We start from the raw sequence: 12,137 nt of genomic DNA, 5'->3' as shown, positions 1-12,137 counted from the left end.
CCACAGGCAATGAGGAGGCATCTTTGTCACACTGAACTCGCTGTGTAAATTACAGAAATAAACAGTTTTTCTCTGAATACATTAAACACTTATTTTCAGTTTCTCAAGTACAGTGATGTATTTTGTCACATGATGGCGCCAACTTTACAACAGTGAAAGTTTGTCAGAGCAGCTACACATTAAAGTGGAACTAACAAATCTCTATAAATAGAGATTTTACCCAAAATTATATGAGGCCTCACACTTCCTGCAAAAATGAATATAATAAGATTACTCCAAATACTTTTAGCATTTTAATAATGCCTCATGTGTCTGTATGCCAACAATGATGAAATATCCTTTATCTGGGTCAACAGTGAAGGTCATCCTCAAGTTTGTGTGTATCAGAAAGAGCAATAAAATCAACTTCTGAATGGAGAGCTAAAAATCAGATCAGAGATCTTTTCTGTGTCTTGTTCCAATCTTTAAAAATCAACTATGAACTAAATTCTCTCACTAAACAGGTGTGTTTTCTGCATGTACACACCTACTTCTCTTCTTAAAACAAAGTAAAGTATATATTTAAATTGAATGTTATCTCAATAAAGATTGGAGGGGAAAAAAAATCTGTTTACGACCTAATGAATCGTGTCTGGATCATGCTCTGAATGGTAACACTGGATCTGCGAAACTCGACACTGAAGTTATTTGTCATAGTACAAAATAATGATGTTGCATAATGTGACACCACTGTAAGTTAAGATCTAGTTATGTTTAGGCACAAAAAACATTCGGCTATTATTAGGGAAAGATCCTGGTCTGGGTTTAATGATCAATCTCGCGAGATCTTTCGCCAATCCAGAGTTACCCTGCACGCGCACAGGAGCGTCTCCAGGGACCTTGAAGTGTAACACAAACAATGACGGACTCAGCTTTGGGTAGACCGTACCACATTATTGTTTTCGGTGCCTCCGGGTTCACCGGGCAGTTCGTGGTGGAGGAGGTCGCCCGATGTGCAGCAGAGAGTCCCGGCTCCCTGCAATGGGCCGTGGCCGGGAGGAGCAGACAGCGGCTGGAGGAAGTGCTGAGACGCGCCGCGGGGAGGCTGTGTATGTGCTTGACTGAGTTTACTGTAGCTGAGTGTGACCTCACTGTCTGCTGTCAGCATGTGTGAACTGCTGCAGGATACTGAACCCAACTGACTGACAGAGGCAGCAGTCTGACTTGGTCTGGTTTTGGTTTTATGTTAGCCTATAGCTATAATCCTGAACCTTGACCTCTAAACTCTTGTTGCTCCAAACCTACTAACGTTAGTTGGTATGAAACACATTGCTGACTACTAAGTACTTAGATCCTTTACTTGAGTTACTGTAGCTACTAATATATCAATGAGAAGTCCTGCATGAAAAACCCTATTTAAGTACCATGAGCTTGATGTAGTTAATGTATTAAGAGTAAAAGTACATAACAGAATAGAATAAAATGTATGTACTTAGAGAAGTACAATGAAATGTACCTTAATATTAACAATAGAAAATAGACTAATAATACAGAAACACACATCCATCCCGAATCAATAAACATACACATTTGAGTGTAGGCCTAAGTATTATGAGCTAGATGTAGTTAAAGTATTAGAGTAAAAGTAGTGGTTTGGTCCCTCTGACTGAAACCAATGTTTTAATCTTTAACAATGTGTTGTATTTCAAAAGCTTGTTATATTATCTAAATGTAGTGAAGTAGAAATATAAAGTAGCATCACATGGAAATACTCAAGTAAAGTAAAAGTACCTCAAAATTGTACTTCAGTGCAGTACTTGATTATCACTTTTTTTCAGCTATGCCAGAGTTGAGGACAGATGTTGAGATAATAATCGCTGATGTGTCTATTGAAGAATCGCTGGCCGTCATGTGCCAACAAGGCCAGGTGATTCTCAACTGTGTGGGACCAGTAAGTATTTTATCCAGGTGTCATCAGATCAGAGGATAAAACATTTTGAGTAACACGTCACACTGTGGTATAAACATGATGTTTTTCTTATCTCAGTACAGATTTTATGGTGAACCAGTGGTCAAAGCTTGTATAGAAAATGGGGCTCACTATGTGGACATCTGTGGGGAACCTCAGGTAGGATATCATCAAATGTCTAATTGTTTTGACATTGTGTTTGTACTTATTAGCGCTCTTTAAATAGACTGATAACGTCTATTTTGCATCTGCCTGTGTCTCTTCTGCTCTCTGTAGTTCCTAGAGCGTATGCAGCTAGAGTACCACGCCAAAGCCTCAGAGAGAGGAGTGTATGTAATTGGCAGCTGTGGCTTTGACTCCATACCGGCAGACCTGGGTCTCCTCTACACACAGAAGCAGTTCAAAGGTAGTTTTAAAAAAAGGGGTTGGGGGGGGGGGGGCTCATCTGGTGGTGAAAAGAGCTCGAATCTGTGTCTGTGAATCAAAAGCCTGGAAATAGTTTGCTCATTGAACAGGATGTGCTGTTTGAGTCAACAACAACACTAGACTCAACAGGCACTGCTGTGTTTTATTTTACATGTTAAATGCTTTTATATTGGGTTGTCATCTTGTTTGTAAGGGATTTTGTCTATTTTCATATCTTTTTCTACATTTCCATATATAAAAAAATCCATTTTTCATATCAAAATCCTACCAAGGACAATAATACGTTATTTGCAATGTACTACTGATAATACAAAGACTGATAATGATAAAATATCTTTGTCTTTTGCTTAGTTGGACTCATGCATTTTCCTGTGTTTTGAATACTTAGAATTTTAAAGGATATGTTCAAAGTTTTTCCAGTTTGTCTTAATACAGCAGTCAGGTGTATTAAGACAAACAGGTTTTCGTCGCTGTAATCATTCCTCCTGTTCATATTGGCTATTTAAAGATCACTTTCAAATTAGTTTTCAATGTAAATGATGGATGCCAAAATCCACAGTGTGTCCACACAGTCATTTAAAAATAGATGTGAAGCTTATATTCAGCTTCAGCAGTCTGAGTTAGTCATATCAAGTAGATATCTGTCACATTTACAGTCTTTTCAGCATCAAATCCCCCTTTGTGTTTCCCTGTTGAGCTGTGATGGAAGTATAGTTACAAAAAGAGGGACTCTGGTACTAAAAACACTGTAATGTTGAAAGATATCTACTTGATTTGATTCATTTGGACGGCTGAAGCTTCATATTAGCTTCAGATTCACTTTTAAAACACATTTTTGCACATAGGGAGGACTGTGGATTTTGGTCTCCATCATCACTTACGTTGCATTATAGCGGGATCTTTTAATGGTCAGTATGAACAGGAGGAATGATTACAGAAAGTAGAACTTATTGTAGTGTTCATGTGGGCACCTGACTGTTATTGAGGAAAATGTAAAACCATCCTTTTAACTGAAAGCTGTGTGTGATTTGTTCTGATTTCAGGAACACTGACAGCAGTGGAGAGCTTCCTGGTAATCAGCAGCGGGTCTGAGGTAACCTGAACAACTACAGCTTCTCTACTGCATGATGGAAAATGTGTTCATGTCACCTTTTAAATAGTAAAGTGATGACTGTTCTGTTGTAAGTTTTCAGCTTCTCTGTGACTGTAACATCACAGCACCAGTGATCAAGAAATAATAAATTAACTTTTTACCTACATCTAGACAATTATTATCATTCTTAGTATTCAGCTTGCAAGACTTGGGCATGAGTTGATTAGCAAGAGTAGTCAGAAAAGGAATCTGACGACCAGGATTAACTTGAAATAGCCCTCATTAAGTAAATAAGTATACATAGTAGTAATCAACTGTATACATTATGGAATCACTTATTTTCTATCTATGCACACCAGAAGTGGAAAATGGACAAGCTACTGCAAGACAACTTGATAATTTACATATTCTACACTATTCAAAAGGTAGAATTGACTGAGTGATATCATTGTAGGCTATTCTGTTGTAGAAATGGACCATACCAAAGAATAAATGGGTTATGGCATTAGCATAGGGGGTAAACAGAACAAGAAGCCTGTCACACAGAAAGGTAATTTAACAGAGGCTCTAGGTAAATTGGGTGACAGTATATACAGTACCAGTCGCATTCCCTTGCATGAGAAAGCTTGTCCAAATGTTTGACTGGTACTGTATGAAGAAGAGCAGATACAGTGAGTAGAGCAGTTCTGTCCTCCTGTTATGAGATTATGTTGTTATAGTATACCCATTTTTTAATTTCCCTTGAAACTTAGTATGCTGATATATAACAATAATATGTTTCTGGCTGGTTTTGTGTTTCATAATTGATGACTTCTTTACTGACTACTGTAGTAATTTTCTCATGAGTGAGTAAAGCAGTCCCTGACAGGCTCAGGTCACTTGAATGTGTCAATCAGAAGAAAATTGGTTGTCTATTCACATTAAAGTTTTAATGAGGATGAGAAATGAAAGGGGATGTTTTGGACTGTGTTGGTTTTCTTCACCGTGACAGATTTATAAGTGCTCTCAACCCTCGCAGGGGTCGTCCGGCCACGATGCAACTTGGCAGTCTGCTGTGTACGGCTTCGCAGACAGCGGATCCCTTCGCCAGCTGAGGAAGAAGTTTGGCCACAAACCGCTGCCTGTGCTGGGAGCCAAAGTAAAAAAGAGGTAAAAACTGAGCAATTACTGTCTGGCAAAATCTCATTATTTTGAGAAATAACATTTTTATTGGAATGTGGGACTTGGCATAGATAAATCAGAAAAAAGGGGGATAAGGTGTGTCCCTCAGTGCACAGCTCAAAGGGATTTTTCCCACTGAAACTGATATATATGTTTCTTACACTTGACCTACATTTCAATAGTTTTATTCCAGATTGAAAAATGGAATATTATTCCAATTATAATACCTTAATTTATCATGTAGTGCTGATTGAGCAAATACAGTTGCCACCAAATAATGTTGTGGTGTAGACGTTATGTTTAAAAATGATAAAGATAAAATGATGTTTTTTGACTTGTTAGGTTTACTCTTTGGGCCATAAAACAACTGTAAGCCATTATTTTAAAATGCAGCACATTTGGAAGTAGAAAGGCTTCTGTGAGATAGCTGCGATTTACAGACTATTACTGTCTGGCAGACTGACTTACATCCAGCGTAATGAGATTTTATTGGAACGTGGAGCCTGGCAGGGATGGAGAGATGGATTTAGAGGACTATCAATGGATGAAATGAGCTTGTGTTGAATACTACTGTGCTGATGCTGCAAGCCCAGAGTTAGATTTGGTGACTCTAGACTACTTTTCTCTCTCTCTGTCTCTCAGTGTGTAATTTGTGTGTATGTGTATGTGTGTGTGTGTGTGTGTGTGTGTGTCCAGGGGTTTTGTGTTTTTCAGCAAGGAGATTGAGCAGTACGCCATCCCATTTATGGGTTCTGACCCCTCGGTAGTAAAGAGAACCCAGCGTTTCCTTTACGAGGAGGAGCACCAGTCACCAGTAAGATCCCGTGCACTTGAATATGGGGTGGGATTGGAAAGTAATGAAAATAGGACCCCATGTGTCCCCTTATTTATTATAGTGGTGTAGTTAAAGCTACCTTGTAGAATTGTCTTTGAAACACAGTTACACTCTTACAAAAATCCACACAGATTTATTGAATGCATTTTCTTACTCATAAAATATGAGACTTCCCTACTTCTGCTACTGTTTTGCTGCTGACTTAATTTAAATGTTTAGCAATTGTTTTAAAGTTTATATAATGCAAATGCACTAAAATGTGTCCAAAGTTTTGTCTGTACTTTTAAACTGGGCTAAATGATATGAGTAATTCTATATAAACAAATCCAACTATAATCTCTTATCGGGTATGTTAGTAAACTGCACCTTTATCTAGGCCCAACCTCCAATCCCACCCCCTTCCCACTTACATGATTATACTATTATATTATCATTATATCAGTGGTATAAACTGATCTTCAAATGACGATAATATTGTTTATCGCGATTATTTTTGAGACAATATATCGTCAAATAAAAGTATTAATCTTGACAGACCTACCTATATCAGTGTCGGCTGTGATGTTGATACAGCTCAAGTGCACATTGCAAAAAAGAGGTTTAAAATCCCATTGAAGTTATAAACCTCTTTTGTAAGGGGGGGACTGGTCAAGACAGCTCTTCAAACTATATCTGTAATCATTTAAGAAGGTTATAATCACCTCATCCTTCAAGCTAATGTGAATTTTTCCTCATCTAATAGCTCATTGTGCTTTCCAACCCTTGGGGTATTAAACTACACTTGACAACGCTTCCATGTAATCAATAATTTGGCATGCCCTCTTCGAAGCAGTAAATAACCGGGCATGCTTTGAAATGTCTTGCTTTGCCTGAGCGTGCCTCAGGACCAGAAAGATTAAGAACCAATAACATCTCTGCGCTATCCGTGTCCCTCAGGAACGCGGTTTGGTACGCTGCATTAAATGACACAAAGAGTTTTAATATTTAGAACACATCCTCCTCCTTATCTTCACTATGTGGCGGCTTCTGTATCCTGGCTATAAAAAGCTAGAACCTGTTTCTCTCTCCTGTACCTGTAACTAGGTCAGCCATTCCAGCAGCTGCCACTGTTTTGATCACAGCCAGAGACGCAGGCCTTAATGAAACTATCTCATTATGTTGTTTAGACCGCCATCTACCAGCAGAGTGGAAATATGATGAGTCATCTGTGGTGATTCATCACTTTCCTCCCTGCTGCTCATTACTCCCTTTGACATCTCATCTGGCCCTCCCTCCCTCCTGGCTGTTTCCCCTTTTCTCCTCCTTCCTCCTGCCTTAATCTGATTCTGTATTTCCTCTACGTCCTCCTCCTCCTCCTCACCCCTTCTTCCTCATACCCCCTTTTACTTCTACAACCCTCCTCCCTTTCTCTTTCTTATCACTTCACTTTGATCTCCTATCCGTTCTTCTACGTGCCTCCCTTCTTTCCTCTCAACTTTCTCTTCATCTCTCCTCCTTCCCCTCACTTGCACCTGTTATCTTTTCCTTTTTCTGTCACATTTAATTTCCCTTTTTATAATCTTACATATTCTCCCTGTCCTCCATCCACAGATCCAGTACAGTGCCTTTGTCGGGGTCGGCGGCCTCTTTTCTGTAGTGAAGTTCTTCTGTGGCGGACTGCTCTTCTGGTTTCTTGTCAAATTCAGCTTCGGCAGGAAACTCCTCACCACGGTAACTACATCACTCCTCAGACAACCTCTTTTTAAAAAAATTTTTTTTTTTGCCCAAAGCAGATAATCTCTTGGATGTGGAGTTGATTTGCGACAGGAAAAATCTTTAAGACGCTGACTTCAGATTCCAAGCATCTGAATGTGGATGAATGTCACAGTTAGGTGTGGGTGTTTTGCTGAAAAGCTTACCCACAGCTACTCATGTTAAATGCAGGAGCAGACTGTGGCAACAACTGTGATACTCTGATGCCTGCAAGTAGAGACATATTTCAAAGCACAGATTATACAGCTGAAACACTTCATTTATCTGCACTGTAATTCAAAAGCAGGAGTTATGGAGTGTAAACGGTGTCAGTACATTGAATATAAATTTGTAGAGTGGTGTATAAGCGACTTATATTACATTCAGTTTCTTTCTTTCCCAAAGTTTCCACGGTTTTTCTCTTTTGGCTTGTTCAGCAAGGCTGGTCCAACCGAAAAGCAGGTAAATGAGTTGATTTAAGTACTGTTAATATATTAATGAGTTGAGTTTAAAGCTGCCTGAACAGTTTGCAAAATGGATTTAATTTACATTTTTTACCTGTATTTGAGGGCTTTGAAATCAAGTGAAAGCATGAACATACTTTAGCGTGATTGAGGTAGTATTGCTTATGTAACGGTTGTGGTGAAAAGAAGTGGTTGTACTGAATTACTATCACAGCATGCTTTATAGTAACAACGATTCCCTGGTGACCATCAAACATGTATTGATGTGTTGTGTATTGTTCAGTGTGTCGTGCTGTGAAAGCCTGTTTGATTCTCATTGATTGGCCCACCCAGTCAGTTGCTCGCTCATTAAGTTCCTCTCTCGTCACTCGCCCTCCCCTCTCAGATAGAAAACACCTGCTTCAGCATGACATTTTTCGGAGAGGGCTACTCAGAGGGCACAGACCCCTCACAGGGCCAACCCAACTCTAAGATCTGCACCCAGGTCATAGGAGCAGGTAAGAGCACCACAGGTGGGCTAGTGTCATCATATACTGTTGTTTTTATACTGTAAGTCAGGGGCGTCAAACATATGGCTCGTGGGCCAGAACAGGCCTGCCAAGGGGTCCATTTCGGGCCCACTGGATAACTTAACTGAAGATTACAGAAAAATAATTCCAATTTTTGACTTTTACTCTGAAATTTAACAACTTTCCTAAATTGGCCTAAAATGCACAAAAAACTTTATACTTTTGTATAGGTGCTACAAATGTTTTACTAAGATTGTTATGTTATAGTTTTATGAGTAGTTATGATTAGTTTTTGTCATTTTCAGTTTCGGTAAAATACATATTAAAATAATTATATGTTATATTTATATTATGTCTTAGGTAAAATATAACATAATCTGAAAAAATAGACATAACACAGTTGAAATTGCTAATTTTTCATAGTAAGTAGATGGTTTGTTATAGTAAAGATATTATACATTATTTGTAGGTTATTATGTGATGGTTTTACTGGTTCAGCACACTTGTGACCCTTGAACTAAAATGAGTGTGACACCCCTGCTTTAAGTAGTACTTTGAAATGTAACTTTTTAAACAGTATTTTGTGCTGTCAACAATATTTCTGCAGCTTTTTAGCTTCATGTTACTTTGTTCTTGTTGACAGAGCCTGGTTATGTAGCGACAGTGTCTGCTATAGTGCAAGCAGGAGTAACTCTGCTGAATGAAGTGCACTCGCTCCCCAAGAGGTCAGTTTAATCTCTTTTCCGTCTCTCATGCTACTTTTACCTTGTCCCCCACTATGGGAAGAATTTATGTCTTTCTCTCTTATATACAATTTATGTTTGACATCATTTTCATAAAGCAACTATCCCACTTTTTCTCTTCATCTTCATTTTCAGGGGAGGGGTGTACACTCCAGGAGCTGCCTTCTATAAAACCAGCATCTTCGACCGCCTTCATAATCACAGCATCAAGTTCTCAGTGAGAAGCTACCAGTAGCTTGTTAACAGTGGCTCCTGTGAAGGTGATGCCACTTTACAGTCACAGTGTACTTTATCTGTGCTGATATTCACTACAGATGATGAATTATCTGCCATGCAGTGATTATCAAACTGTGATTGTAGTTAAAAAAATCCCTGAACTCTGCAGCTATAGTTTGCTTGTTTTGGGACACAAATGTGAAGGTTGTAATTTATTAGCGGTCAGGGTGATGAGTCCGTAACTAAAAACTCTGAAACAGAGAGGTTTGTGGTCTTGCTCAAAGACACTTCAGAAGCTCCAGCTGTGCCTTTACCAAAAATCCTTTTTCTCTGCAAAGTAAGACCTCATGTTTTTAATCTGGTTAAATGAAAATACAATTTCATTGCTTGTATTACTGTTTTTCTGAATGAAGAGATGAAAATATATAACATATCAAGTTGTAAAGTTTACGTATTACAGATGGCAGGTAGATTTGTACTTAAATGTACAAAACAAAAAGGAAAACACTAAACTTTATATTAAAAACTTGAAAAATTATGATAATTACAACATTACAGGGAAAATATTTCACTGTACATTTGTTTTATTATACATTTTAATCATGCATATCAATCAATCATGTAATAAAGTACTGCTCAGACTCCTGGTTTTGTGTCCTATGGTTTAATTCAGATTAAAGCACCGATCATTTTATTACATAGGCTGTAAGGGAGATCCCAATCTCTTTTAAACGGGATCATATGGAAATGTCTGGTGGTAGATGGCATAGAGGCCGACTAGAAACAGGGAGAGAGAGAAGGAAATGACATGCAGCAAAGGTCACTGCGATTATCGGCATGTGTGGTAACCACTCAGCCTCCAAAGAGCTCCAGAATATTATCGAGTATCTAAGGCATCTCATAAGCGCTTTAATTTGTCCTCTTATTGATGAGTGACATCATAGTTTAAAATCTGCATTTTGCTGTATACAGATAGCAATAAAGTTTAAAGTAATTAATGCACAAATACCCTGTCAATTTATTATATTTATTAATTACATTCAGATTTCTTTTTGCCTGATCATATAGTTCCCTCCTGACCTGATACTTTATGTTTTGTGGCCTGGTATTAGTCCACAGCCCAGGGATTTGAAACCACTAGGTTACTTAACAGGTGATGGATTCAACATGTCAGTGGGGGGCGGACAGTATTTTAAATGAATGGCTGGTCTTTGAGCTTAATTAATCAAATTAATTAAGAATGCATGCACTCTGTACATCCTCTGATTTATATACAGTTTTCAGTTATTGAAAAAATATTAGACATCGACACTCACCTAAACTAAAACATAAAATTGACAAGAAGGCACAGTAGAAGAAAATATTGTAAGGACTGTTTCAGTGTGATATTTTTACAAACAGCATGTTGAGGTGGATTATGGACATATATATTTTTTAATTAACATAAAAAAATGACTAACTAAACTATGCTTAACCTTTTTTTGCAAGTATGTTCAATCAGCATTTTACAATGTTTTTGTATCCTCAAAAGTAAAAAAACAAAACACACACACACAATAAAAATCCTGTGTTTTGCATCCTGTGAGGCTGCAGTCTTCCTCCCACATGTACCAAACCCTTTGCTGCCACCAGGTGTCACTATTTCCCCAGCTACTAACCCCAGACAAATATTTACACTGCACATGACAGTAGAGGTCATTTCATGCCTTTGAGGATGCAGAGACAGTGCGTGGCCTTAATTAAAAGACTGTGGAGGCTCTGTGAGAATCGAGGAAAATGGGGACGCGATCACAAGAAGGTTATTATGAGGCAGCAGACATCTCAGATCTGTGAATGGGATATCAAGGTTAAAAAGAGCTGGCAGCTATTGTCTCTCTCTTTTTTAGTACTCTTTCTCCTTGTTGTGAGTCATGGTGAGTCCTCTTTGTGGCTCATCTGCCCCCCCCCCAAGCTGTCACCACCACTCCAATAAAACAGTTCCCCTCTCACTAAACAGAAATACACAAAACACAGAAAACTGGTTCAGCTCAGTGTGTACTATTAAAAAAAAAGCACACACAGGTTCCACTGACAGAAAATGTCAGTGGAGTAGTTTCGGTGTTAAATAGCTTGTAGGTACAGCGTGATGAGAGGCTGCTGGAGGAGTGGGTAGGGTGGTATTTTTGCCCTGTGTTGGTGTATAAGAATGAGAGAGAAGGGGAGAGATTACAGTGGTTTCCCTGTGCATAGCAGAGAGCAGCCCCACCCCTCTCATCTGCCCCGGCACGTCTCCAGTCCGCCATTGTGGCTGTATAGATATTCATGTCATGTCTCTCACCTCAGCCAGCTCCTCTCCAGTTTCTCCTCCTCCTCCTTTAGATCTGTGTCTCCCTAATGATCTGCCTGCACTCTCAAATTCACATTTGCTTTACTGGCAACACCATCATTAAGTACAGTATTACCAAAGCTTATTGTTACAGTGTAAACAGTGTATGGTTGGCTGGTTTTAGACCACAGGATTAAACCACAGTCCACCTTCACATCCTGATAAAAAGGCACATTTTTCTTACTTACTAACATAAGCGTTTGACTTAATGACCTTTTCCTAAAATTGTTTCAAAATGGTACAGGCAGGAAACTTTTCATCAATTGCTTAAGTGTAACAATGCATACATGCTGATGTTTAGCAGGTGTAATGAATGCTAAGGAATTTGCAGGATCCTGGCCAATGCAGAAATACATTAAGGTGCCACTGACAGCTGCTAGATGCTCCAATTGACTTCCATTCAAAAAGCTTCAACTTTTCTCTAGAAACACTGTCTATCTAGAAGTACAACATAGATCATTATTGTCTCAATCTCTAATTTCAGACCCTCTAATAAGTATTCTGGTTGTCATTTTTTGGAAATTACTGCTCTGTTAATAAGACTTGAAAGCTATAATAGCTTTGATACTTGCTTTGAGGGTGTTGATTGAGAACTGTGATTGACTGTTGGCTCACCTGCTGCTTTTCCCGGCTCCAGAAGTTGCAT

The 12,137-nt window shown here is 38.7% G+C and overlaps 1 protein-coding gene across 1 annotated transcript; it reads left to right on the top strand.

Annotated features, from left to right (window-relative positions):
- Positions 1-855: 855 nt before the first annotated feature.
- Positions 856-9,770, top strand: sccpdhb (saccharopine dehydrogenase b). The gene is made up of 12 exons (XM_053337273.1): positions 856-1,088; positions 1,818-1,930; positions 2,027-2,107; positions 2,225-2,354; positions 3,418-3,467; positions 4,486-4,616; positions 5,325-5,442; positions 7,054-7,173; positions 7,600-7,656; positions 8,044-8,155; positions 8,811-8,892; positions 9,046-9,770. Exons 1-12 carry the CDS (start codon positions 899-901, stop codon positions 9,143-9,145), a joined length of 1,284 nt encoding a protein of 427 aa, XP_053193248.1. The 5' UTR covers positions 856-898; the 3' UTR covers positions 9,146-9,770.
- The last annotated feature ends 2,367 nt before the right edge of the window (positions 9,771-12,137 follow it).

The sequence above is a fragment of the Scomber japonicus genome, chromosome 17 (genome assembly GCF_027409825.1).
Source record: "Scomber japonicus isolate fScoJap1 chromosome 17, fScoJap1.pri, whole genome shotgun sequence".
Lineage (NCBI taxonomy): Eukaryota > Metazoa > Chordata > Actinopteri > Scombriformes > Scombridae > Scomber > Scomber japonicus.
The sequence above is the reverse complement of the archived record's forward strand: the minus strand, read 5'-3'. Positions and strand labels throughout refer to the sequence as shown.

What these genes read in the sequence shown, in the direction of transcription:
- sccpdhb (XM_053337273.1), top strand. Translation starts at nt 899, where the DNA reads ATGACGGACTCAGCTTTGGGTAGACCGTACCACATTATTGTTTTCGGT. An exon ending in GCAGGAAACTCCTCACCACG is followed by an intron (nt 7,174 to 7,599) that starts GTAACTACATCA and finishes TCTTTCCCAAAG; the next exon opens with TTTCCACGGTTTTTCTCTTT. An exon ending in CTGGTCCAACCGAAAAGCAG is followed by an intron (nt 7,657 to 8,043) that starts GTAAATGAGTTG and finishes CTCCCCTCTCAG; the next exon opens with ATAGAAAACACCTGCTTCAG.